The following is a 27,296-nucleotide window of genomic DNA, read 5'->3' on the forward strand; positions in this document are numbered from 1 at the left end:
ATGAAGAAAATGGAGAGCGAGAGGATGGAAATGAACGCCTAAAAGAACAAGAGCGCTTTGAGAAACTTTACAACTTAAAAGAAAAGAAAAGCTGGTGACAGGTTCCACTTGTGAAAGGCTCTGCGAAGGTAAGTGTCACTCTCGCTTTGAGTTTTATGGAGTTTTATTGAAGTAAACTGAGCTTACTGGCTTACTGTGATAGCAGACGGATAAATGAGCCAGACAAAACGAATTAAGATGTAACGTCTGTGACATAATGTGTTTTTATGTAAAACTTAAACCTTGCATATGTCACAATTCTAGCCCTGATTTTATTATTATTGAGGGAAAACTATGCTGTGATATTAGATTACATCTGCAATGCGCTTATTACACAGTCGTCCCTGCCTCACAGGGCAGATCAATAACTCTGAAGCTTCCGGTGTGCTCTAACCCCCCCACCCGAAAAAAAAAGCCTTTCAAAAACACTTAGGCACGTCAGGTTTTGACAAAACTGATTGAAAGCGTGAGGACATTTCATCAAGACACAGAGAGGAGAGGTGAGAAGTTACCAACCTGAGAACAGAGCAGCATTACGAGCTCCACCACAGACGTGCTAGACTTCATACAGACCAGACCTGTGGCACAGACACATACAACACAGTCAGGAGCCTCTCTTTTATTCTCTGTGACACGCACGCACGCACGCACGCACGCACGCACGCACACACACACACACACACACACACACACACACACACACACACACACACACACACACACACACACACACACACACACACACACACACACACACACACACACCACTGCAAGATACAAAAATATCATCAAGAAGACACTGTAGTGTCAGCGGTTTCTGCTGCTGTGCACAATCATCGTTTAAAAAAAGCATGCCACAGAAAAGACAAGAACAAACGGTGGAGAAAAAGATGAGGGACACCAGGAAGCAGGTGAGCAGAGGCAGGACTGCAACGCATTTAGTACAATCTCTTACACCCGTAACGCTAAAACTGGCATAATCTTATCTAAAAATATTGACACATCTAGCTAGCTGAATAGAAACAGTGCAAAATCCTACCTGCTTGACGAATGGGTGAAGCAGCCAGTTCAAAGACACACACACACACACACACACACACACACACACACACACACACATCACCTCGTTCTCAACCCTCCACTCACTCTTTTTCGATCTCACTCTGTCTCGCGCACACATACATTACTGTGAGGGACAGTGAATGAGGAGACTCCACAGAGAGACGCCAGTTAGAGAAAAAGGAGCCGTGTACAGCACCTGTACCTTCTATGAGCAGCTCCTGCCCATGGCTACCCAGCAGCGTCCTGGACAGGAACGGAGCAAAGTCCACAAATATCTCCCTGAGCAAAGGGGCCACCTTCTCCAAAGCACGCTCCAGCTTTGTGGTGATACTATGGCGGAGATAATCGAGAGACAAGGATGAAAACGATAGGCGGGCCGATAACATGAGCAACATACAGATGAGGGTACAAGAGCGTTTGAGGAAAAATCTCAGGGGATATACAGTAGGCGAGAAGGGACAAATGTGAATGAAAGAAATATGTGGAGACACGTGAGAACAAGGAAGGGAGGCACAGGACACAGGAGAAGAGAAAAAGCAGGTGAAGGAAACAGAAAAAAGTGCAAGTCGGACACAGAATGTAGAAAAAAACGATGGTGTGGTATGGAAGCAGTATGTCTGTATTAGTATTACTAGGAAAAAGATGAGTTAGAAAGGATAATTGTTAGCCGGTCAGCTTAGCACTGTGGGATGAGTGAAGGTTAAAGTGTGATAAAAACTGAACCTGAAAAACTGCCAGACTTGTCTCTTGAATGGTATACTGCGTCTTTATGTGTGTACAGCTGCATTTTAAATGCTTTTCCATTCTTTAGAAATTGAGACATGAAGAGTACAAAGCAGCAGACTCAATTATGGAGCCGCGATGGCAGTGAAGTTTATATTCCTGGCTTTGTAGGTAATGCGATCTCTGAAACAGACCTGGGTCGCTAATCTACCAATTGTGGTTTTGTTTTAACCTGCTCGGAGAACCAGATGATTTGCGAAAGCTGCGGTGAAGGTTAAAACAAGCATCTCGACTCAGGTCTGGCCTGGAGTTTGGGGTTAGTGTGAGGAGATGACCATGCCAGAAATGACAGAGTTGACTCTGCTACTGAAAAATTGTTGAAGCTGTTGAGGAAGTCGGCCCTTTCTTGCATGGCATTCTGGGAACATTTAGTAGTGGTTGGGCGTGGCAGAGGGTGTGTGGTGGAGGAGGGGCAGAGGGAGGGGCATGGGGACAGGACGAGTATCTCCTTGCCTAAAACACTGTCCTGCATCTCGGGGGGCTGCCTGGAAGCCAGCCAGAGAGCTAAAAGACTTGAGCTCAGGGGGCGTCTGACCGCTGCGCAGCGCACACTGCGCCACCTCACAATAGGCACTGCAATACAAACCACACACACACACATAAAAACACACGTGCAGACATGCGCACTGATTAAGGGAGACATGCACACGCATCCCACCCACTCCTGTGTGTGTGCACTTTTAGAAGAACATGTGCAGCCATGTGAAAAAAACTTTTTACACAACTATATGGAGTCCTGTGAAAAACCTGTGAAAGTAAACCCCACGATTCACCTTACAGAGCAAAGTAATGATTTCCTGATTTCCTTATCAGTCTCTTGCATCGCTGTGTGGCGATTTTGGCCCACTCTTCTTTACAGCACTGCTTGACTTCACTGAAGATTTCAGGCATTCATTTATGCACAGCTCTCTTGAGGGCCCACCACATTTAATCAGGTTGAGGTCTGACCTTTGATCATTTTCTTTTTCAGCCATTCTGTTGTAGATTTGCTGCTGTGCTCGGGATCATTGCCCTGCTGCATGACCCAATTTGGGCCACGCTTTATCTGACAGACAGATGGCCTCATGTTTTACTCTAAAATACTTTGGTATAACAAAAGGAGCCAAAAAGCAGGTTCTTTGGCTGAAAAACAAGCAACATTACACCCCTCCACCACCGTGCTGACAAGCATGGTGCTGTGCATTACAGCTAAACATCTCCACTTGATCTCGTTGTGGTTTGTTCAGCTGTGCAGCTTTGCAAACCTAAGCAGTGTTACTATGTGGAGTCTGAGATGTAGTTCTTGAGTTTTCTGCAGTTTCCCTAAGCATTGCACATTCTGACGTTGGAGTAAACTTGGGGAAGATTGCGGCATTGTGCTTAAACACACCTGAATGCTCCAGAGCAGCAAACTGCCAAAGCATCTGCTTTCATAGAGATGCTCACACGTGGCGATGATCAATTAATCAGGTGCATTCGATTAGCAGCACCTGGCTGCGACTTACCTTCTTAATTCCGTGAAGGTGTACTTAGTTTTTTTCACAGGACTGCACAGATTCCTGCGAAAACTTGCTTTTACACATGACTGTATCTGCTAACATGTCTAAGTAGAGTACAACAAAAATGTTACAGTGCAAACTCCTACAATGGTAAAGGAACACTGCTAATCACGCTAACTGGTAATTAGTAAAGACCTCATGTTGCAGATGATCATAATTTTTTTAGTGACACCTATAAAGTCTGAAGACAAAACAGATTTTTGTTAATGACAAGTTCATTTACATGTTTACAAATACAAAAAAAAGACTGTTGAGCCTAAGACATTAACGGTCTTAATTAGTAAGTGGTGACGTTTTCATACAAAGTTTTCATATCAGAGGTGATGAGCATCATACTGTACGGTAAGTGAGAAGTGTCAGGGGTGCGTGTGCATGACAACATATAATATGTGTGGCTAGAAGATGATTAATATTAGCTGATATTAGCTGATGGAACGATACCTGAACCCGTCTTTTGCGGTTGATTAGTTTAGCATGTCAAATGTGGTGTGTCTTACATGAGCCTAATAAAAATGTCCACAGCCACATCAGTCCAGAAAAAACTTCATCTTACCCTATAATCCTGTAATGAACGTGTAAGTGAAGTGAGAAATCTTTAGGGAGGATGAAGGGACAGGAATGAGGCAGGAAAAAAGACAATTTAACATAAAAAACAAAAGCCGGAGACAGGGGGACAAAATAAAGTAGGATGGAACTGAACCTATGAAATGAAATGGCCAAAGGCTGTATGATGGCGAGAGTTCTGACCTCATATTCTCCATGGTGTCTTCTGGCATTGGTGCCACTGTCTGCACCGCTGGCAGATTCTTACTAGTTGCACCATTGACAAAAGATGAAGAGGAAGATGAGGATGAGGAGGCCGAATCTGCGGCACCTGGACAGGAGGGAAAATAGTAACAAGAACCAAGATTAGTATGAAGTTAACAGTAATGGTAGTAATAAAGGAACTGGACATGCTGCTGCTTGTCCTTTTGGTAATGGCCCCGGTTTGAGAAAAAAGCTTTTCAATCAATATACAGAATCCATTCCAGAGAACAAATCCCTTCCTTATCCATTATGCATGTATGATAAAGTACAATATGTCTAACAGGCTGACAAAGCCTCAAATAGAAATCCACTCTGCTGCAGTGGATCTGCTGAGCATGATTCTACTCAGAAAGGATGATCTGCAAGTCTGCTGATGTTGTCGTTATCCTAAATTTGGGTCAAGGATCATCTAATAGACAATATCTCTCTGTTTTTTCTGCATTCAGTATTAAGTATGAGCCATATGTGCAACGTCCACCATAAGATAAGTATCTTATAGTTGCTGCGCAGTCTGCAACTTCCTTCATCTGCCCTCATATACAAGCTAAAACTAACCCTGAAAGGATCTGCTGGTTCAGTTTGCTCTGCCTGTTAAAGGACAAAAGCATGAAGCTTCAAAGACTTTTTGTAACAAAAGAAGAAATTCAACCCTGCTTGATTGAGCGGTTTCTGAGCTGCTTGAGGCCTTTTACACAAACACCTTTGTCATGCTGCAGTTCTCTATGTGCTCTATCTCCTTTAGCACACACACTACCAACTGGGCAAAAGTCTTTATGAGTAAAATATCGAATATATGCACGTCGAAATTACACGAGTAGGTTCAAAAAGACATGGGTGGGTTAAGTGTGCGCTACAGCTGTGTGTTCTCTCCCACCTGTAGTGTTGATCATGCTCTTGGGTGTTGCTGTTGCAGCAGCAAAAATGTTGGGTGTGCTGCCAGCTGAGGCTCCTCCGCTAGTGGTGGGCGTGCCCACAGTGTTGACTGACAGGCTGCCGGGTGGAGGCTTTTTGACTGGAACCACGACACTCCTGTGAAAGACGAGACATAAAGGCATCAGGCAAACATGTATCCATGTATTTGTTACGTCTAGACCTTGAAATAGGCTTATTGTAAAAGTACAGTGAGAGATAGTTCAGGAGACATACACCTTCTCCATTTTCAAGACTTATCTTAAAACTATGCTTTCTAATAAACCCTGTAGGTCAGGTGACCCTGAATCATCCCTAAGTTAAGCTTCTACAGTATAAGCTCAGACTGTTGAGGGACATCCCATGACGCTCTGAGTGTTTCACGTCCACTACCCTCTGAATTCTCCATATATGCATATACGACCACTGCATGCGATGTGGTGCATCCCATTTGCTGTTTGCCATTTCTCTATGATCCTCTTTTCTGTTTTGTCTCCGTCCTAAACCCCAACCAGTCATGTCAGATGGCTGTCCTTCACTAAGCCCGGTTCTGTTGGAGGTCTCTTGCTGTTGAACGGGAGTTCTTCCTCCCCACTGTCGCCTAGTGCATGGTCAGACTGTCAAATCACTGGGTTTTACTGTATGCTACAGCACCAAATAAATAAAATAGAATAGAATAAACTCTTTTCCCCACGAAGATGACATTTGAAAACGTCCTTTGTAACACTAATGATGAGTTTTGACACCTCAGTATATATCAATAAAGTTAGAATAGTTTCTGAGTTTTTCCAAGGGTAGACCACCCTCACTAACTTCTTCCTATTAGGCTTTCAAGGGGTAAGTTCTTCTTCAGACAGATGTGCAAACATCAATTCAATTCAGTTGTATTTATATAGCGCCAAATCACAGCAACAGTCGCTTCAAGGTGCTTTCATATCGTAAGGCAGACCCTACAACGTGGGTAGACAACTCCAGGCCTCGAGTGCTGTGTTGGATCAAGGATCTAAAACCTGCAGGACACCGGCCCTCGAGACCTGGAGTTGCTCATCCATGCCCTATAATAATACATACAGAGAAAAAAACCCAACAATCATATGATCCCTATTAGCAAGCACTTTGGGGACAGTGGGAAGGAAAAACTCCCTTTTAACAGGAAGAAACCTCCAGCATAAGCAGGCTCAGGGAGGGGTCTTTCAATGTAGAAACTACGGTTTCTTAATTTAATTAATGTATTAATTGACCTAAGAAACAGAAAACTTTCTTTTAGCAAACTCAATTTTTCTACCTATGAATCATCATCGTTACATTTTTTTCACATTCCTTTTAGTACCAGTGAATTTCAGGGCCCAGTAATGTCCCCAAAGATATCGAGACATCCTCTCAAAGAGTAATTTCTGCTTTTTATTCATAACAGCTGACAAAAATCAGGGAGCAACAAGGACATTTATTTTTCAGATGTAGAGACTACTGGGAGCTTAGCAGCAATGGGACAAACAGAGACTGCAGCGTGTTGTGCGCTCTGCTGAGAAGGTGATTGGCTGCAGACTCCCATCTCTGCAGGACCTGTACACCTCCAGGACACTGCGGCGTGCAGCCCGGATCTCAGCTGACCCTTCTCACCCTGGACACAGTCTGTTTGACCTGCTCCCCTCAGGCAGGAGGCTCCGGTCCATTCGCACCAGAACCTCTCGCCACAAGAACAGTTTCTTCCCCTCTGCTGTTGGACACATGAACAATAACCACATGACTGTCCCCGCCACTCACACATGACCCTACGCTGTGTCACTGCATCATCTCATGTCTGGCACTGATCACCACCTGCACTCATGTATATATCCTTCTACGTAGCACTCTTAATTCTTATTCTCATGTATATCTCATGCACATATCTTTCTTTCTTTCTACATAGCACTTTAATTCTTATTGTTTGCACTGAAGCACCGCAGCAAATTCCTAATGTTGTAAACCTCAACATCTGGCAATAAACCCATTCTGATTCTGATTCTGATTCTGAATATTAGAGACTATTTTAAATGTCAAAGTAGGTAAAACTATTGCGAACATGCTTTTTCTTTTTTTAAAACAAGTGCAGGTCTTTCTTTTGTGCAGAGATACAGAGGGAGATCTGATTAATCTTCCAAAAATGTCAACATAGCAGTCAAAACTGAAAGGGCGAGCACGCATTTCAAAACTACTAATAATACAGATGTGATTGTTTCCTGTTTCTGTACAGGAGATATCAGCATGTCGTCAGCAAAAAAACTGAAACCTTTTTTTAAACTTATCATCCCCCATCGTGTCCAAGTATCTAAATCTAAAATCCAAACTATCCTGCTATCACTGCTGATAAACAAAAATTAACATTACTGGGGTTTTTTTTTTTAAAACTGAATTTTCAAACTAATGCATCCATTTTACTCAAACCACTCAGCTGCATTTGCCTTTCTTGTCTTTGTGCCATTGTAGTCACCATCAAACAAAACATATCACAGACTGCTGGCAGGGGAGCACAATGTGTGTATTTGTAAATGTTACCATCAAAAGAACTTTGTTCAAAGTGAGAATTATCCACATATGAGGCAACGATCGGTTTCTGCACCCACGGTTTTCTAAAACTGGTACAAAGCAACTTGACAAACAGCACTACACTAAACAATGTAGTCTCTGTACCCAAAATCGTTTAACTGATGGATGTGTCAGGCTGCACCGAAGCTAATACCTCTGCTTGTTTTACGCCCCACGTAGGTCCAAAAACTGGGACTGACCTGTCGAAGGAGTGGAACTGCATGGGCAGCATGGGGTGCGTCTTCAAGGCAGGGTCTGGGTGATAGGGAGTTGGCCCAGACTCCTGTCCCAAGTCCCCTCCATCAACGGGAGCTGCCACCAGGCTCTTCAGGATTTCCTGCATTCCCGAGAGCAGCGAACGAGAGACAGAACACGATACTTATGAGGCGTATCACTAAATTTTGCTTTGAATGGTGGTTTTATTTTGTTCTTTTATCTAACATGGAAAAGTGAGTATGTTCTAATCACACATAAGCTCACTGAAAGGAGCATCTAAGCTCAGGTAATCAACCAGCTACAAATACAGGCGATAAAAGTAATAGAAAATTCACGTGACCTCTACAGTATAGGGTAAACATAAATGGATACATACATTTGGACTGCATTAAACCAGATTTCTATTAGTTAAAATAAAACACAGTGATTTTCAAATATTTAAAGAAACTACAACTGAGAGATCTAAAGATATGTGCTGACTATTGTTTTCTCAGAATTAGGCTCATGTGGATGCTGGAATCACACGCCCACCTTGACATTGATGCCTTTGTTTGTTTGACTGATGCTGGAGATGGACGAAGGCGGGGCTTGACTAGCGTTGGGGGTGGAGCCGGGGTTATGGGGAGAATCCAAAAGGCTCTCCTGTGACCTTCTAACATCAGATGACAGACTGCATAACAGATCTGTGCCTCCTCCCCCACTTCCTCCTCCGATGTCTCTGTCTCTATCTTTATCCGTCTCTCTCCCCACCAGGCCCAGCCCGAGTCCAAGACCCATCTCCGAACCGTTTAGCGATCCGCTCACATGGCCCTCTTCTCCAATGCCCGAGTCTGTGTGTGGAAGGCCGGCACGAGGGGAGTCATCCACAGGGGTGGGGGTCTGTTTGTCGCGGTCGGGGAAGGCTGTGGATGGATGTTCTGGAGAAATTTGGAAGAAATTTTTTTTTTATGGATAAACACTGATACAATTAAAGAAGTATATTTTCTCAGTGCAGATTGGATTATCAAGAAATTCCACAACATACTGACCTTTGATGTTCAACTGAAAAAAAAGACTAATGCTTTAAAGCATTTTTTCAAGTAACACCCTTATTTTCTCTTTTTTTTATTTTATTGGTGTCATATTGATTCTTCTTATCAGTATCATTGTTTGGTCAAACAATGCAAACATCCAAAATCATGCTTGCATGTGGAGGATGATGGAGCAAAAGAAAAACAAAGGTCACCTGTACTGGTTGGAGAGTTAATCTCGTGGCGGATGCTTCTCCCAGATAAGCTGGTAGATCTGCCAATCTCTCGCTGGGGTTCCAAAATGTCCCGGTACTTCGAAACCATGAGAACTGAGATAAAGTAAACAACTGCCAGCGCCAGAAACTGAGCCTGCTTACTGTCATCCTGCAGCAAAACAACACACGCACACAAAGTTATTCAGCAGAGAAACACTCAGGCATCTTCTTTTTTTTTTTTTTTTTGCTTCCTGTATCTATAACCAGACGAATACTGTATATACCAAAAATACACCCGCACGCTTACCACATCTCTGAAAACCACAGCTCGGAGACGATTAATGTCTACATCCTGGAGAAGTCTGTCTGGATCCTGCTAAATATGGAAGACAGGATATCAAAAGGTGGCGTGTCATACATATGCATGTTTCTGTGACAGTTTTAGGTGTTGCTGAATGCGTCCTCGATTCATGCGTGTGCTACCTTGCTGGCGGTGGAGGCACTGTGGAGGCTGTCCTGTGACTTGCTGCTGGTTAAGGAGGACTTGCAACTCCGATCTCTCTGTCTCTGCCTGCACTCCAGGCAGTTCCTAACCGCCACACAACATACTGAACGAGACAGAGAGGTAGAGGAAAAAAAACAGGTAAGTATAGTGTAATGGAGTCGGCTTTTACATTTCAAGAAAAAACAAACAGGGGATGTCCTGAAGTCATGCATGTCATGACTGCAGCGTGTATAAGCATTTATTTAAAGCACACATACATGCACCCATACATTACAAACAAAGAACGATTTTTATTTTGTGATGTGATCATTTCTCTGCCCTACATCAGAAATGACATTACAATATGGTGTAGCAGAAATGTAAGGTCATCCTAGAAATACTCCACTTACAATAATCTAAGAAATTAAGTAAACTGATGTGCTCTGCCAGCAATCAAATATTTCTGTGAGAAAAACCACTTGATTATAAAACACTGAACAAGTCAATAATCAGCTAATTAACCAATCACTGGAGCTCTCAAACTGAGGAACTGCCTTCCATCTTTCCTCCTTAGAAAGGTACAGCGACAGAAAGACTCAGAGATTAAATATAAGTAATCTGGATCCACTGGAAGCACCCTGTGATGAACCTCCTACTGAGGCGGTCGTGGCCTGCTTTCACCGGCTAAAGCAGCTCACCTGGGTTTTCCACTCAAGTTCATGTTTGTTTTCTCTCTAATGAATGTTTTATTTACATAAACCTCTTGCATGGATTCCTTGTTAGTCAGCTTGAGCCAGCTTGTGAAAAATGGGGGTCATCTGGGATTGAGACCTGGGATTTGTCACAAGCTGCTAAATGATAAAAAGGTGGTCCACAACAGAGACAGCCAATTATTAGCAAGAGTTAGCCAGGACTGCCTCCAACATGGTGTAAAGGGAATCAACAATTATTTTGGAATGAAAGCTTGTTGCGGTTATTTTGCCAATTAGCAAAAAATGAATTTGTTTTTTTATTTTCAAATCTCCAGTGGTTGTCCCTCTCTTTCTCTAAGCTCTCTACCCAAGGTGCCTCCAATTCCCCAAAACCTGAATTGGCTAAGCAGATAAAAATGGATGGACTTATCTACAGTATATCTGTATAATTTAAAAATACTTATTCCAATAGCGATAAACAAAAAAGCATTTTAAACCTCAGGGAAATAAAAACTGGCATATTTTCATATGTTTAACTTTAAAACTACACATTTAATTTGAAAACTGTTCAGTAATCTTAATGCTGACATAAGTAACTTTCAGTTCCAGTCATATGCAACAAGGCCATGAAGCAGTTTGTTTTTTTGCACGAGCCTTCAGAAGCTGATAGTTGCCAAAACACAACAGCTGCCTTATAATTTAGCTTGACCTGGTCACCCATGCTCCTCCTGCACTTCTTCCTGCGGCCCTCGTAGTTGAGAACTGCTGGTCTCGACTAAGAATCAGCTCATCTAAACATTTTATAAACACTGAAGAGATTCAACTCGGACGCACCGAGGCGGAGGCACTGCCTCATCAGTCCTCCTGACGACATGTTCTTCTCCGCTTCAATCTCACTGAAGTTGAGGGAGCTGGCAAACACCAGCACGTCCACCATGGCCATGAGACGAGAGAGGAAAGTGACGGCCGTCTCTGAAGACATCCCCTGCGTCGCCTCGATGTTCTCCAACTCCGTCTGCGAAAGAGGGAAAACACAACACGTGCTCGCCAGTTATTCAGTGAAAAACTGGCACTTAAACACAACGCACTGGATGCTCTCAGAAGTTAGGAGGGATGAAGAAATCCTGAGTTATCTTATTATTTTAACAAACAACAGAAAAAACCTATGCAGTCGCGCCTTGCAATGAGCAGGACCAAAACGGTCACGGCTGGCTGTTGCACAACAAACACGGAAGGCAACCTTGAGTGTCATGCTGGTTTAGTGAAAAACATACTTATAATGATGACGTTTGGCAACATGAGGTGTTCTACAAAACACAAAGTACAGCCTGGTGACACACATATCATGGTGACAGTGGGGTTGTGGCAAAGACAGTGTGGGTTTTTAGCATTAACAGCAGTAGTGTGGACACACTTGGGCTAGCCTTGAATATCTTATGGGCCCCTTGATTTATCAAACTGTGGTGCGACTACATTGAAAATCTGAAGGCAGCATTGCAGGGGTCAAAACCAAGCGGTGTAGTTTTCTGTGTCCCTGCTTCAGTAAGCAGGACGTGCAGGGCTGTGGAGAGCTGACAGCGCAAGCATCTGGTGGCTCATCAGAGCAAGTGAGCACAGACATTTTGGGGGATAACAGACACACAAGGTGAAGACAGAAGGGCTTGGGTTGGTGCTCTTAGCTCTTCTGGTGATGATGAGAGTCTCAAGCTCTTTACGCACCTCTCCCCCTGCGCCTCCTCCCCCAGGAACAGGGGTCACCTCCTCTCCCTTTGACCCCCTCTGGGGTCCGGCTCCTCCTGCCTTCTTTAGCGTTGATACAAATGGGACAGGCTTAGCAGATGAAACCCCCAAGGACGTTTGGAAATACTCTCTCTCGTAAAATATATAAGCAGACTATATACCCCCCAAATAATCTTCTCCCTTTTGTTTCTTATTGATCCATGCTGTGGCTTTTTAGGCTTTTTCACCCCCTATATATTCACATAGTATTCTAACTGGGTTGACATACTTAATCTTTATGAACAGAGACTAAGAAATCAATAGATTTAGACAATATAAGGTAAGCAGCAGAGGAGCACAACACGCAGAAACACTATGGATGTCAGACAAGCAAGGGTTAGTGTCAGTCACAATGGTTAATAAACCAGAGCTAAGTATTAGTAGAATAGAAAAAGAGGAAGAAACTGCAAACTTACAGTGTTGGCACTACTCTTAGAATTCTGCACATGCAAAACAGACAAAAACAGAGAAAAAAAGACAAGAAAATACACAAAACACATGTAACACAGAGAGGAAAAGAAAGGTTAAAATGCAAAAACGCTTAAAACAATAGGCTATCAAGCTAACGAAAACGGTTAATTGAAGGGATTAGAACTAAATATTGTTAAGAAGGGTTAGGTTGACAGTTGCACATACTGGTTTAATTGGGAGTTAAATTCGTTTACAAGTCTTTTTTTTATTTTATTTTGTCTACTGTGATTTTCTAGATTAATTCAGGGAAATAGCCCTATCAAGGCACACAAGATCTGTGCTGCAAGGGGAACTAAAAAAACCACACACACATACAAAAAAAAAAAAAAAAAAAAAAAAAAGTCTGTGTGGGCTTTAACGCTCCAGTAACAGGCCTGTGAAAGAGCTGTCGACCTGCAGTTTTCCCTCCTACCACAGAGGGGTGCAGAAGAGCCACTTACGGAAGGGGAGGTGGCAGCAGACAGGAGAGGCAGAATGCCTCCACAGGCAATGATGATGTTGTCCACCATCTGAGAAATGAGGTGGATCGTGTTGTGGACGAAGATGATGTTTTCATTGCTGTTCACAAAGTCCATCACAGACTTCGTGGAGTGGCTGGAAGAGAATAAAATGCAAACCGTTTGAAAGTAAGACATAGTTTCTAACAGGAAAACACAATATAGCTGTCACATGAATCAGATCTTTAGCATAATCAGTTTATTTAAAACGAGGCGTAAAATGACTAAAAATGGTCAACTAACACACACCTGGCGAACACAGCATCGAACTCACCTCCTCCACACATGCACATCTGTCTCCAGGGCAAACAGCAGGTCAGTGAGCAACCTCTGGTGCATTGGAGACCATTTGAATTCTGGGATTCGGAACATGGTCGTACGCGGGCCTGGGCTGAACTGACGCCGCTGCTCCTCCGTCATGGGCATACCCCTGAAACCCAAATCAACGCGTAGGTCCCTCTCCAACTGGGCTGCAGTGCGACCGTGGAGGGCCTGTAACAGTTGTTGAATAAGCAAGTGAAGCTCATTTGGTCTAATATAAGACTTGGCATACACGCATCGATGAAATTCAATTTCATTTAAGGTGTCAAAACCACAGGAAAAAAGCCCCCCAAAAAACACAGAAGACTCTCATTGTGCATTCACTGATCGGTTGCTGAAACTTAGCTCGTGTGTGGGCAGCTTCTCAGCTTTTTGGCCGGGAAAACAGGACTGCTGCTGAACTGTTTATTTTAATCACAACACAAATCACATTGGACAGGGTAGAGAGGCAGGCTTGTGACCAGTGGCTCACTTGTTCAGTCCTTAAACTGAGAGGATAAATCTCAGTGGGGGAGGTGAAAAAGCACTTTCCCCAGCTTTCTGTGATTTTATTACCCAAAATTCCAACAAGCAAGGGTAGCATAATGAGGCACTGCAGCCACTTGAAAGTCATGAGGTATTAGATGAAAGACAATAGGTATTAATGTGATTTATAAGGATGATTACACACTTTTTTCTATTTTTATTTTAATGCATTCACATTATAATTTTTTTTAACATTTTGATAAATGCAGCGAAGGAAATAAAAAAAATCACTCATATGTGCAGGATAACACCTCATGGCAGAGTTACTTAGTTTATTTGCTGACCAGTGTGTACACAACATGTGAGGAGCTCCCTCTTAACCAGCTGAACACACTTAAACACACCTGAGTGGTTGCAGTAGTTTGGATCTTCTTTGTGTCCTTGTCTTTCCCATCATCTGACCTCTCTGTGTCAGAGGTGGTGCTGGCTGTATCTCCTCCAGTCTTAAGCCCTGCAGTCTCTCCGTCTGCACCGGCTGTGCCCTCTCCCTCTGGGAAATCTGGTCTAGAGGTTCCCTGGGTCTGGCTCTCAGCCTCAGCAATTGAGCTGATGTCAGCAAGAGGGCTTTGGATTTTGAAGGGCCCATCCTCTGGAAGTTCCCCGGTAGTGTGGCTTTGGGTTTGTGTTAAATCAGAGCCGCAGCTGGTCATGTGGGCCAGCAGGCTGAGGTCATCACTAGCGCTGGTGGTGGAGTGAGCTGGGGCTGGGCCGGATGGAGTGGGCTGATCTGGACTGGGCAGTACAAGGGGGTCTGTGGCTGCCAAAGCTGGAAGCAACTTCTCATCAACCTGGAAGGAATGAATGGGGAAAAATGGGAAAACAGTACAGCTTCAGGTTTGAGGAAAACTTAGAAACATTATTTGGGAGAGTAAAAAGGACTAAGAAGGATTAGGCAGCACAGTAATACTAATCCTACCTTACTGAAGAGAAATCCGTTGTTGCTCGGGACACTGTCTTTCTCATCCGCCAATGTGATGAGGGGACCCATGTTCCCATCATCATCCAGGCTGACTCCTGAAAGCCCGAGGTTTGTCCCCATTCCAACCCCCGAACCAGATGTGTCATCTTTAGGCGCCAGATTCCCATTTAGGTTCTGAACCACACTGCAATAAGCACTGTCCAAGAGAGAATCTACCTCAACCAGAGGTCCATTTTCCATTCCTCCCCCACCTCCTCCACCTACACTTCCACCAAGACCTTCAGGAGAGAGGTCCAGGTCATCCAGCTTTACTTCCGTGGCTTCTACTTTCTCTGCTTTAATGTCTACCAGAAGGTCATGGACCTCCACTCTCACGCCTGGACCTGCACTTTGCTCCCCAGGTGTAAGTGCTTCTCCGTTAGGTCTCTTCACCGCGCCTTCTGCGAGGAGGTTGCGTGAGTCTGCGCCGGCCCCCTCGCTGTACTCCGCCTCACTCTCAGGTGTCTGCGTCTGGGAGTTGTCATCGATCTCCAAGTTGCCATTGACGACAGGCGCAGGTGTGGCAGAGAGGCCGGAGATGGTGGAAACTGAGCCTTTCTTTCCCTTCTTCATGTTTTCCTCCTCCTGTCGCTGGTACTCCTCATACATCTTCGCCAAATACTCCTTATGGGCTTCATAGGTCACCTGTGACAGATGGTAGATTATAACTGGTAATGTTATCGGCACACAAGCACTAACAAAAGTGAATCTTCACATCAATAGCCACACGGTAGTCCAAAGGAGACTCATAGATCATTTACACCAAAGTGCAGAAAACTGGGACACTAGCCTTCCGGGGCCATTAGACCATTACCCATAATGCCCCTTCACTTTTACCCCGAGATGAGAAAAAAGGGCGAGTTAAAGTTCTGTCACTGAACAGTGAAAAGAGAGGTGATCAGTTTCTGAAAGTGTCTCAATGCTGGGTCATTCTGGCCCTGGAAGATGTTGAAACAACACATAACAGTGGTCAAATTGCACAAATCACCAGGTTTCTGTACAGCTTATAAGCAGCTTGAATCAGAATATCAGCACCTGGAAAATCCCCATTAATATCTGCTCATTTGTAGCCAAACAGCAGACAAGAAAGTCAAGCTCAACCAGCAGTGCTGCACAACAGCTGTCATCAGTGGCAGCCCACATGAGCTTAAGCCCTATCTAAGGCTCCTATTGGACAATCTCCCATTAGCTCGCTTGCAGTTGTTACCGATCTGCAAGCCACTTTGCACTCCCCTCTACTACAGCTCCTCCTTTTTATTTGCCATTTCTGATTTTTACTAATGTCACGTTTGCTTTTATTGACACCTTCACTGCTCTTGCTCGGTCTTATTGCCAATCTCGCCATCTTTGGCATTCATGTATGTACATGGAAGGCTTTGGAAGTCCCAGGACAGAGACATACCACCAAATCTAAAATACAGCAGAAATAACATAATCGAAATAACAAGCTATACTTGTACTAAACGAAATAAGACTACTGGGAACTGTTATTGAATTGTGCATTTCCCACTCTTACCTTGGAGTGTGCTATTGAAAGGGTGTCCACCCAGACCCTCCATCCTCCCCATTCGTATTTGATGGCATGGTAGAGAAGGATCCTAAATATGTTGTACACCATCTCGGTTATTTTCTGCTCTTCTGGGTTCTTGGGGTTGATGTATCCGAGGGAGAACATCCAGTCCTGCCACACGGAGCACTGCAGCAAGCAGCTGGTGCACAAAACAGGCAGCATGTGAGATGAGCTGTAGCATGAGTTTGATTTCAAAATAAAAGCCACAGTGAGGAGCTAATGAACACGGTTGGATAAGTGCAGGTACAGTGATTTGTGTGCTTTTTACCGGCGATTCTCGCGGCTGTTACTGAAGAGTTTTATCATGTCAGAAAGAAAAAGTCTCCTGACTTCCATCAGCTCCACACCGGGACTGGAGTTCTTCAGCAAGGTGGCCACCACTTTCAGAATCACTGGGTGTGAGGTAAAAAGAAAACCAAGTAAAGGGAAGAGAAGAACAAGATGAGAGAGAAGGAGAAGCAAATACTTTTAAAGCATTTGGAATGAGATCAAGAAGTGGAAGATGGCAGCAGTGTCAGCTTCTCAATTTACGCTTTGTTGTTTGTTTACTCGCATTAAGAAAAGGCAAAACAAACAAAACACTCCATTACTGGCAGACCAAAGACCGCAGAGAGACACAGATGCGAGGTGAAGTGCTTATGCACTTACTGGGATTCTGGATCTTGACAGTGGAGTCGGGGTCTGGGTGTGGTTTGTGAACAACCTGAGTGCAGACCTGCTCAGTCAGAATCTGCACGGTTAGAAGATTGACAGTAGTCATTAAATTATAAACACACAGATCCCAACAACTCAGATCCGATGGCTTGATCCATTGTAATATTTACTGACATTCACCTACCTCGTACAGAGTATTGTAGGTGGTGATAGAGACGGTGTTGGTGTGCATCATCAGCCTCTCTCCCAGCAGCGTGAATAGGCTGTGTGTGTGCATGATCTCAACCTTTCTCCTGCAGGGAAACAAACACACACATTTGTAAAGGCTTTATGACAGTTGAAACTGACACTGATTGTCACTGACCGGGTGACGGTCTGATATTGGCAGGTGGCACCATGTGGCCCTGTCAGCGATGATGGGACCAGAGAGGATACGAATTGAATACCAACAAGAGAAATTAACAAGAGGCATTAACAATACGACGACACCATAGGAGGCAGCGGGGCAATGCTCATATGGCTGTGAATGATTAACTTTTATTAGTTACCTTGCCGGTGGGTAAAAATTGTGCTTATAAGAGGGTTTAAACTTGAGAGGCTCAGGAATCAGGGATGAATAACTTCTGAGTATTTTACAATTGAATTAAATGAATAATGCTTGAAGCGCCTTCATATTCCTGACCAAAGCCTTTGGAGGATTTAATCACACGCGCATATACAGTCAAAATAATGAGTCACTTTAGCTACTATTGTGCCGTTTTAAATGATATTTTCCAAAAACATACTCTCATTTAGAGAAATTGGTTTTGACATCAGCTCAAACTTCCAACTTTGTTTAAAAAAATGGAATAAACTCGAGGCAAAATGGCTTATAAATAAAAGCATCGTCTATATACCTGGCTGTCATAATAAGGCAAGTCTATAGATTCAGTGTAACCGTACTCAAGAAGCTGTTACCGAGTCTGGCAGGCTATTGTAGAGGATGGCAGTGAAGACGACTACGACAGGTATTAAACTACCGTGCTGTTGAAAAGTCTTGAGCTACTCCTCATTTCTTTATATTTTGCAGGGAAAATGGAAAAAAGATCCAGCGATTTACTGAAACGTGCAAACACACATGGAAGTACACTGTTTGTACAATTCTGAGCCAAAATTTGTTGTAATTTCTTTAAGTAGTCTTCAGGAATAGAATAATTCTTGAAGCACATTTGAAACTCTTCTGTGGATGTTTGCTGCCTTTTATTCTGTTCTCTCCCACGATGATCCCACACTTCAGTAATGTTGAGGTCCGCGCTCTGGGGAGACCAATCCATGAAAGCATGTATGGATGACTAATCCCATCCATACATGCTTTCACTGCACTGACAGTGTATGGGACCACTGTCATTCTGGCAATTAAGGCTGCTTTCCAGGCGGCATTGCATGGTGGATCAAAATCTGGCGCGTTTCTGCATTTGTGCCACTGATTTTTAGTCCATTTCTTATGTAATTTGGCACAATTCACTCTTTTTTTTCCCGTTTCCTCAAGTATGGCTTCTTGACAGCCACCCTTCCACAGAGACCATTTCTGATGAGGTTTCAGGGAACAGTAGATGGATCAACTAGCTAGAGCTAGATCTACCAAGTCTTGTGTCAGTTTATTGCTGGATTTTCTCCTATTCCTTGACATGACTTTCAGATACTGCTGCAGATAGCTCAGCTGAACATGGTCAGGTACAAGGACTGGACTGAAAATGGCTGAAAAAGCAGCCAATGTCCAAAAGAACTTGGTAAACTTGAAAAGCCTGGAGAACTCAAGACCACTTTAAGGACTTGAGGGATGGCTCAAGACCTGCGCACAGTTCTGCATTACGCCGCATGATTAAAGTAGGCCATCTGCCTTTTAGGAGTAGCTGCACTTTGAGTTGACTGACAGCTGGAAAAAACCTTCCCAAGAAACACAGCAGCAGACGTGTATTTATTTAAATATAAAGTCGACAGCTACCTAGATCGCTCTTACAGTGGACATCGCATGAACTTTAAAGATTTTGCTCTGGCTACATCAGACATTTATATTCAAAATGTCACTGGCTTTTAAGACGTTATCATAGCAGAACCCTGATTTTTTTATTGTGCTTTCTTTTTTTAATATGAGAAATCAGATTATCAGTAAATCTAATACCACCTGACAATGTTCAGTATATTTAAGAATATTTGAAGATTATTAGGAAAAGCACTTTTTACTTTACTGTAACGTATGCATGATTGGCTTTACTATTTAATTTAAGACTGATGTACTGATTAGGATCGATATTAAATTTCCATATGCAGTGAAATGACATGTAGACTGAAAGGGGCAGCCCTACGGGATGTTTGGCTAAAGCAGATGTTAAGTAGGTGGGGGGCTGACGGTGCAGGGCTCAGGTGCATTATGGCAGCCTGCTCTCATGTCAGGCAGCGAGAGGTGCGGCTGTCACATGGGATGAATAAATCCCCCAGCATTCACTGCTGCTCATCAAGGTTCCACCTCCCTGCCAGTGCACACTGTCAAAAGGATTATTCCGCCTGGACATGATGACGAGGGCATTATCTTGGTGTACACACAAACAAACAGTCTTTCTAAGGTTCAGTGGAGACTGCACTGTTGCAGCTTTACTGCAGTGTCTTTCCACACACTCAAACCTACACTATGCGTGGCACATCTCCATCTCCCTCCACTGATGCAGCATTTTGGGGGGGGGGTTTAGTAGTAAAAGATAAAAGGATTATAGGAAAATATCAAGTACTCCCTCACTTCAGTGCTGCAGAAAACCACACAAAGGAAATATACCAGGAAAGCTCAGCAAGCAGTACTGACTTGTGACCAAGGTGCTTGAGGAAGTAGCCCAGAACTTTGAGTGCCTGGACCCGGATACTCTCACTCTTAGAGGCCAGGAGCTTGCAGATTACCCTGTAACATGTGAGACAGAGTCACAGGTCAGAGAGACAGTTATAACATCTTTCTTTACTACAATAGCAAACATCAAGCAAACAAAAAAACAAGAGCAAAATTAGGGGTTCTTCACTGTGTAGTAAACACCTGCTGCCTGAAACTCAGCAAACATTCTTAAGAGTCACAGTTTGCAACACGAGCGCTGACTGAAACATTTTCTTCAAAGAAGCGTGCACACAGTACATCAAAAAAAAAAAAAAAAAGAGGAACAAGCCACAGTTTGCAACTAGCTCTCTAGCAACAGAAGAATTACCATAGCAACCAAAAAGACATCCATGTGTCGTCGTGCTTTGGGGGAATTACAAGCACAGCAAGGGTACGTCTTTGAAAAAGGCTGCGTAGTTCGAGCTACTCGAGAAACATAATGTGAAACTACAGGAATTTTATCTGAATTAAACAATTAAACTAATACTATTGAGTAAATTTTAAATCTATGTCTAAATCTTTCACTGGTTTTAGAAAGGGGCTTCATACCAAAAACCAACACATTCTCCACACCCCCTTTCTATTACTGTAAAGCAGCCCACTGTGAAAACATTCACATTTTATGGATGATGAACAGAACAGACTGACACAAGGGTAATTACTAGAGTGGTGCTGATATATCAGTATCAGGATTTATAACATCCAATAAATGAAACTTTAAAAAGTAAAGAGATGGGAGAAACACCCTTCAACCACGAATACTGACATTGCACAGTTTGTCCACCAGAGGGCACAGGCGTTTGCAACACCACAAATAAAACCAGCTAGGCAGTCAGGCAGAGCATAAGTAATATTTGGCTTTTGAATATCTACACATATCAAATTTTAGGAAAAAAAACTGGCCAATATGTCAGATATATAAATGACCAAATATTGATCTTAAAAATCCTATATCAGTCGGGCTCATCCCATCTCAGTTTTCCCACATTCAATTAGTCTGCTGTTACAAAGGATCTCTTCTTATGAATCAAAGAAACACATCCGCCCACCTACCACCTTAATGCAATGCCTTTGTTAGTAAGAAGGCCCCAATGATGATTCTGACCTCTGGCTCGATGAATTTAACCTTTCGGACAACAGGTCCTTTTCTTTCTGAACAATTTGCAACGCAATTCTTACTGGTACAGAAGTGAAAAGTCAAACATCGATGGCCTAATTTCCTGCAATCTTCACACTTCAGCAGGTCACATTCGAACTTTTGTTGGTGTATGCCTTGATTTGACCGACCTGCTCTTAAACATTTATTTCTGGCTGCTCCCTTGTCACAAGGGGTCGCCACAGTGGGTGGGCCAGCGTGTTTGACTTTTAAACCAGGTGCCCTTCCTGACACAACTCCAAAAACGACTTGTTTCTCCAGCAATCTTTGGTTTGCCAAGCAAATGTGTAATTCACTACACTATGGAGACACTTGTTAAATATCCTACTACAATATACTAAATCTCTATTTGTTTCTTTGTCCCCAAACTCCTCCTATACCACCAGGAGCTGAGCAACCAAACTTGGCACATAGGTAAATCTTAGACCCCCGAAGGTTCTTATCTACATCAGATAATATAACATCATCATGTTGCCTTCTAGCCACCTGCCAACAGGTTAAAATGGTCAGCTTTTAGCGTTTATACACCTACATCACCCTTTAAAAGCATTGTACAATTTTTATTTTATGACACTAACCTTTAACTCGTCTACAAAAGTTAAATTATGCATGTTGAAATTATGACGCTATCATGCTGCCTGGCAACCAAGTAGCAATTGGTTAAACTGCCATATTTTCAACCTTTATGCACCTATAAAACCTTATGAAAGCATCCTGTCGTTTTAATTTCAAACAATAAATTGCCAAGAAAGAAACGAAAATGATTTTTAATGTATAAACCACATCTACCATTCCTATTCTTTTAAAAGTTTGCCAAGGAGGCAAATAGTAATAATAATAAGAAACACAACACCTATGACGCAGCAGTTTGGGGATTTATGAAAGATATTACACTTTTCTGAATGAACACTATCTACTTCAATTAAATTATTCATAATAAATCATGGGTTTTCTTATAACAAAATAATATATAATACTAATATAGATATCGACATAGATGCATATGGATGCCTATGTTGACACAAACAGCATAGCTCTAACCATAAACTTATTTTTTCAGGTTCTGGTGTTGTGTAAAACCTTTTTAATATGTATGCAGATGTGTGAGCAGCATTCACCTTATGCCGTTTCTCTGGTCAAATGCGGGGATCATGGACGCCGGGTGTTCAGACATAAGGGCCACTAACAGCTGGAGCACGTCGTGAATATTCTCATCCTGCAAAGAAAGGAAAGATGAAGCAGGTGAGATGGAGAAAGCCCTGTGGGACAGACGGACACAGGGTTAAGAGGACAAAGAGAGTTGTAAGGGTGGACGCGGAGGGGGTGGATTACAGAATGGCAGGTGGTATTTCAGAGCAAGAATAGATATAATTGTTACAGAAGAGAACATTCTGTTCAGTTCATTGTTGCTCCATTTTTCATGCGGTCACAGCACTGAAGCTGACTCACACTCACTCGTTTAAGTGGACCATAACTTCAGCCCACAAATTATAATGCACATTTTGCCACCAGCTCCACTCAACCGCTCTCACAGTCTCTCCGTTTCCCTCTTTTGCCCTCTCTCAGTGTCTATTTTAATACAGAATTTAGCATTTACCTCATGCATGGTCAGTAGATAGTTGAGAATGCTCTGCAGCTCGTCCTCCTTCACGCCCCGGTCCTGTGAAAACCAGACATTCAGTTAAACATTCGTGATCTCCTGTTGTTTTTTACCTCTTATTAACTACACACCGCTTCATTAATTCTGTTTCTGGCTGCATTTTTACCATGAAGCAGTAACAACCTCCTTACACACACACACACACACACACACACACACACACACACACACACACACACACACACACACACACACACACACACACACACGCGCAAATACAGGAACAAATCAATATCAGAGCGCACAAACACAAAAGCTACAGTGTTTTATTCACGCTGCAAATCTATAATGCAATTCTCCACACACACATTTTAGATTAAGCCAACAGTCCCCAGGAGAAAAAACAACAGAGGACATAATAGGAAAAGAAAGCTAAAAAAGAAGCGATTTCTTGGATCTTATGCGATGAAGATCACGGTAAATTCGGTTTCTCTCATTTTACCTTGAGTATGAGTTGTTTGAGGAAGAGGAGCATGAAGGCTCTGAGTGAGATGATCTCCTTTTGGGACGGTCGTGGTCCATCTAGACAAAGACGCGCAAACACAAAATTAATTTCCTGTTAAAAATACATTTTTACACTCGATAATGATCGGCTAAATAAGCCCACCACTGAGCCTTGGTGTTTACTGATATTGGATTTTATTAGGCTTCCTGGAGAGCAGAGAAAAACACGTTAACACAAACACGCTCGCACACACTCACTCTGCTATATGACTGTAAATAACTGTCATTAACTCTAGTGGCAATTTGGATATTTTATGATTGTACTAATCTAACGTATTACAGCAAAGACGCAGTAATTCACAAAAATGTGATCCAAACCAAACAACCGCTGTAATCCACTGTATATACTTTACAGCTTTGGTACTGGATGAGTTGTTTGCTGTGGTGGTTTACACACAGATAATCGAGCTAAAAAAACACAACAGTATTTTCCGTGTAAGTTTACTTTCACAGAAGGCAAAGAGCATGCCCTTATAAAAGGTCTTCATCCGATGCTTTGAAATACTCTGGTTCTAACTCAAGTGATGTTAACCAAGAAGAAGTCATGTGCAAAGCAAAACATTGAATTATTCTTTTAAGATGTATCTGTCCCACTGCGCAAGTGTCCAGTGAAGGGGGGCATGGCTACGCGGAGGCTGGAAGGGGAAGTAGAAGTTTTTGGAGGGTCGGTTTCTTCTTGTGTGGAGGAACGAAAGAAGGCAACCATTAAAGTTGGAGTTAACATACCAGTTGTGTGATTATTGGACTAACAATTCCACCACCTGAAAACACACCACAAACTGCAGTGTGATAAATGCATGAAGACCAAGAAAAACAGTGCAGTGCTTTGTAACGTGAACTGTCCATCGCGAACTCAAACGTCCGTAAAAACGAGCCTGTACAGTGCATCTGCAAATCCACCGAGCACACAAAGAAGCCCTTAAATAACCAACACATTCCCCTTTGTTTAGGCCAAAAATGTGCACCCATTAAACACAGTGAGTAATGAAGGCTTCAGGAAAATGGTCAACATACTTGTCAAAAGACATGTTCTCCCCTTGAGCAATTATTTTTCCAATGTGGCAAAATCTGCACTGTATGCAGGAGGGAAAAGAGCTGTCGACTACTCTGCTACGAGTTTTAGTCACATCCATCACGCTGGTACGATGAATGAAGTGAAAGAGTTTCTATTATTTATCTGCATAGTTTAATTTATGAAGATTAACTTAATGTAGAACTATGTAAAGATGAAAGCAGCGCCCTGTTGATTTAATGCTGTGCCATTTTTTTTGTTTTTTAAACCAAATGATGCAAAAATGATTTAAAATGTATTTTTGAGAGCGGCACAGTGTGTCTCTTGTCCCGCATCCCTCCACTCATCCCCAACCAGTCACGACAGCTGGCCGCCTGTCCCTGACACTGGTTCTGCTGGAGGTTTCTTCTTGTTAAAAGGGAGTTTTTCCTTCCCCCTGTTACCGAGTTCTTGCTCATAGGGAGGTCATCTGATTGTTGGGTTTCTCTGTATTATTGTGCTGTCTTTACCTTGAAATATAAAGCAGGCTGAGGAGACTGTTGTGGTGACTTGGCGGAATATAACTAAAATTGAATTACTAAAGTTCTGTTAAGGTTCAGGAAAAGGTGCATGCTTTCTATAGCAGATACATCTAGAACTGGGCAACTTACACACACACATGCAAAAAGAGCAATAGTGTTTGTTTCTTCTGCGTCAAAGCTTCACAACTCTATCACTTTTAAAATGATTAAGACAAAAAAACTGACAACTCAGATGATGGCATTAAATTTTAATTGATGTAACTGTATTTCATTCTTTTTTTTAAGTGTTTAATGTGCACGTCAGATACAGTTGAATTTATAGCTGTGATGAATCGGCTCAAAACAGCTGCCAAATAACTAGCTAATGGAAAGCGGTGCCAGGAAGCCTAAAAATGCATTGATTTAGATCAAAACAAGAATGATATAAGACCCACCCTTCAAAAACAAGGACATTTATCCTCTGAATCCCACTGCAGTCAGATAAAGTTCCCTTCTTCCTTTCCTACTTTTTTTTTTTTACTTATTCTCCATTTTCCTCAACTACTCTATTTTTTGTATCGATGCCTTTAGCAACCAAGCACCCACAATGCAACCCAATAAACCTCAAATGCTACGTGTCCTCATCACTCCCGACAGAATTGTTCTGTTTATTAGAAGCAGTAAACATTTATGATGTCCAGTTTGTGTGTATTTGTCATTTCACACGTTGCTGTGTCAGGGTGTTTGAAACTATCCCTTATTATGTATTCCTCAAAGGAAGAGAAATACAATCGCAAACAGTGTTTATTGTAAACGGAATAAAATGCACCACGTCCTCTCAGAAACAAGACTTGACCCACTGTTGCTTAGCCAGCAGAAGTAGGCTCACGAGAAACATAAAAGGCCGAGGGTGTGAAAGGAAGACGATGTGAAGCCTGTCCCTCCATTTCTTTGTCACGCTCTGCTGCCCTTCAATCACGCGAGTGTGTACGTGTTTCAGTCTGTTCTCCTGCTCTTCACGGAGCCAAAACATGACACCCAAGCAATCCACTGCGATCCATCATCCTTATCTGTCAAGCTGGTGCGTGTAGCCTGAACGGTGACACTGACCATCCATCATGTTTACCCAGCCACTCTGCATTAAATGACCAGGTGAAAGCGGTGTGAGTGGAACCTCCTTATTTAAAGCTCTTTTGTCATAAGACGCCTTGAATAAAGCTTATATTCTTCTAAACAGCTTTCCTTGGGCAGGTTTAATTACCATCACTTACTCTTTGAAATTAATTTTCGTCTTTGTGTGCTCCTAGTCTGGCTGCACAGTTTTATCTAGTCTAATTTACGATAACAAACGAGTAGTTTTTATTTTAACTGGATAATGGCAAGCTTTCGAGAGATAAAGAGGTTTAAAGTGGTGCGATTTTGTTCTGACTTTGGGCCCTTTGCCACAACTACACACACACACAAACACACGCTTCAGATTTGATCTAAAAAGAAAATGAATTTCCTCAAGATTTGCCCATTTTACAACAATTAACACAAAGTACATAGAAAAAGTCACGGAAGTTGGCTGAACGAGGCTTAATACATAAAGAAAAAAGTGTATAGACAGAAAAAAAAAAGAGATTTGTCATGACTAAGACACTCACTGGCCACTTTATTAGGTATACCTGTCAGCTCATAACAATCTGAAGAATGGCCAGTTTACTTTGAGCTGACAGGAAGACAACAGTAACTCAAATAATCACTCGTCACAACCAAGGTATTATTGCAGAAGAGCATCTCTGACTGCAGATCGACTACAAGCAACAGAAGACCACACTGGGTTAATAGGGACAATTGAGATTAAACAAAAACTTGCCAAAATTGATAATCACCTGATCAATTCCGTTTTAATGACAAAATCAAAATTTAGTGTGAAACATGAACCTGAAAGCACGGCTCCATCCTGCCTTGTATATTCGGTTCAGACTGATGGTGGCACACTTCAGGTCCCTTGGTACCAACTGAGCATGGTTTAAACACCATGACTTGACTGACTATTGTTGCACACCATGTCCTTCAATTTAAGACCACAGTGTACCACCTTCTGACGGATACCACACCATGTCTCAAAGCTCAAATCATATCAAAATGCTTTATGAAACATGACAAGGAGTTCACCGTCATCAAATGGTCTCACCATTCACCAGATCCAGGCGAGCAAATTTGGGATGTGATGGAACAGAAGACTCATCACAACAAATCTGCAGCAACTCTTTGAGGCTATCACGTCAATGCAGAAAGAAAATGTCAGAGGACTTCCAGGACCTCATTGAATCTCTGACATGAAGAATTAAGGCAGCTCTGGAGGGAAAATAAGCTCCAGCCTGGTACTAACAAGTCGTACGTTAAGTGTCCGCTGAGTGTAATTCATTTAGAGCCCCTTCCTTTCTTTTTTTTTAAATTCAGTGGAGGACATCTGATTATAGTTAAT

General features: G+C 42.6%; 1 protein-coding gene across 3 annotated transcripts in view; it reads right to left on the minus strand.

The window, feature by feature from the left end:
- The window catches only part of nbeaa (neurobeachin a), a 100,892-nt gene that overhangs the window by 13,869 nt on the left and 59,727 nt on the right, over window positions 1-27,296 (minus strand). For 2 of the 3 annotated variants that reach the window (XM_085363837.1, XM_085363836.1), the window contains exons 14-38: window positions 23,250-23,329; window positions 22,745-22,807; window positions 22,266-22,363; window positions 19,932-20,024; window positions 17,280-17,388; window positions 17,090-17,171; window positions 16,710-16,833; window positions 16,388-16,580; window positions 14,830-15,516; window positions 14,258-14,701; window positions 13,342-13,559; window positions 13,011-13,164; window positions 12,516-12,539; window positions 12,040-12,123; window positions 11,155-11,335; window positions 9,628-9,752; window positions 9,452-9,520; window positions 9,145-9,313; window positions 8,451-8,836; window positions 7,904-8,040; window positions 5,104-5,258; window positions 4,170-4,296; window positions 2,338-2,457; window positions 1,298-1,431; window positions 556-617 (exon numbers count right to left, since the gene is read on the minus strand). In XM_085363837.1, the coding sequence (XP_085219963.1) occupies window positions 556-617; window positions 1,298-1,431; window positions 2,338-2,457; window positions 4,170-4,296; window positions 5,104-5,258; window positions 7,904-8,040; window positions 8,451-8,836; window positions 9,145-9,313; window positions 9,452-9,520; window positions 9,628-9,752; window positions 11,155-11,335; window positions 12,040-12,123; window positions 12,516-12,539; window positions 13,011-13,164; window positions 13,342-13,559; window positions 14,258-14,701; window positions 14,830-15,516; window positions 16,388-16,580; window positions 16,710-16,833; window positions 17,090-17,171; window positions 17,280-17,388; window positions 19,932-20,024; window positions 22,266-22,363; window positions 22,745-22,807; window positions 23,250-23,329 (4,118 nt within the window). The remainder of the gene's footprint in view (window positions 1-555; window positions 618-1,297; window positions 1,432-2,337; window positions 2,458-4,169; window positions 4,297-5,103; window positions 5,259-7,903; window positions 8,041-8,450; window positions 8,837-9,144; window positions 9,314-9,451; window positions 9,521-9,627; window positions 9,753-11,154; window positions 11,336-12,039; window positions 12,124-12,515; window positions 12,540-13,010; window positions 13,165-13,341; window positions 13,560-14,257; window positions 14,702-14,829; window positions 15,517-16,387; window positions 16,581-16,709; window positions 16,834-17,089; window positions 17,172-17,279; window positions 17,389-19,931; window positions 20,025-22,265; window positions 22,364-22,744; window positions 22,808-23,249; window positions 23,330-27,296) is intronic. The other variant, XM_085363838.1, reaches the window with a different exon arrangement.

This window comes from Diplotaxodon limnothrissa, linkage group LG10 (genome assembly GCF_057381915.1).
Source record: "Diplotaxodon limnothrissa isolate DT_005_m linkage group LG10, D_limnothrissa_male_GT1.1, whole genome shotgun sequence".
Lineage (NCBI taxonomy): Eukaryota > Metazoa > Chordata > Actinopteri > Cichliformes > Cichlidae > Diplotaxodon > Diplotaxodon limnothrissa.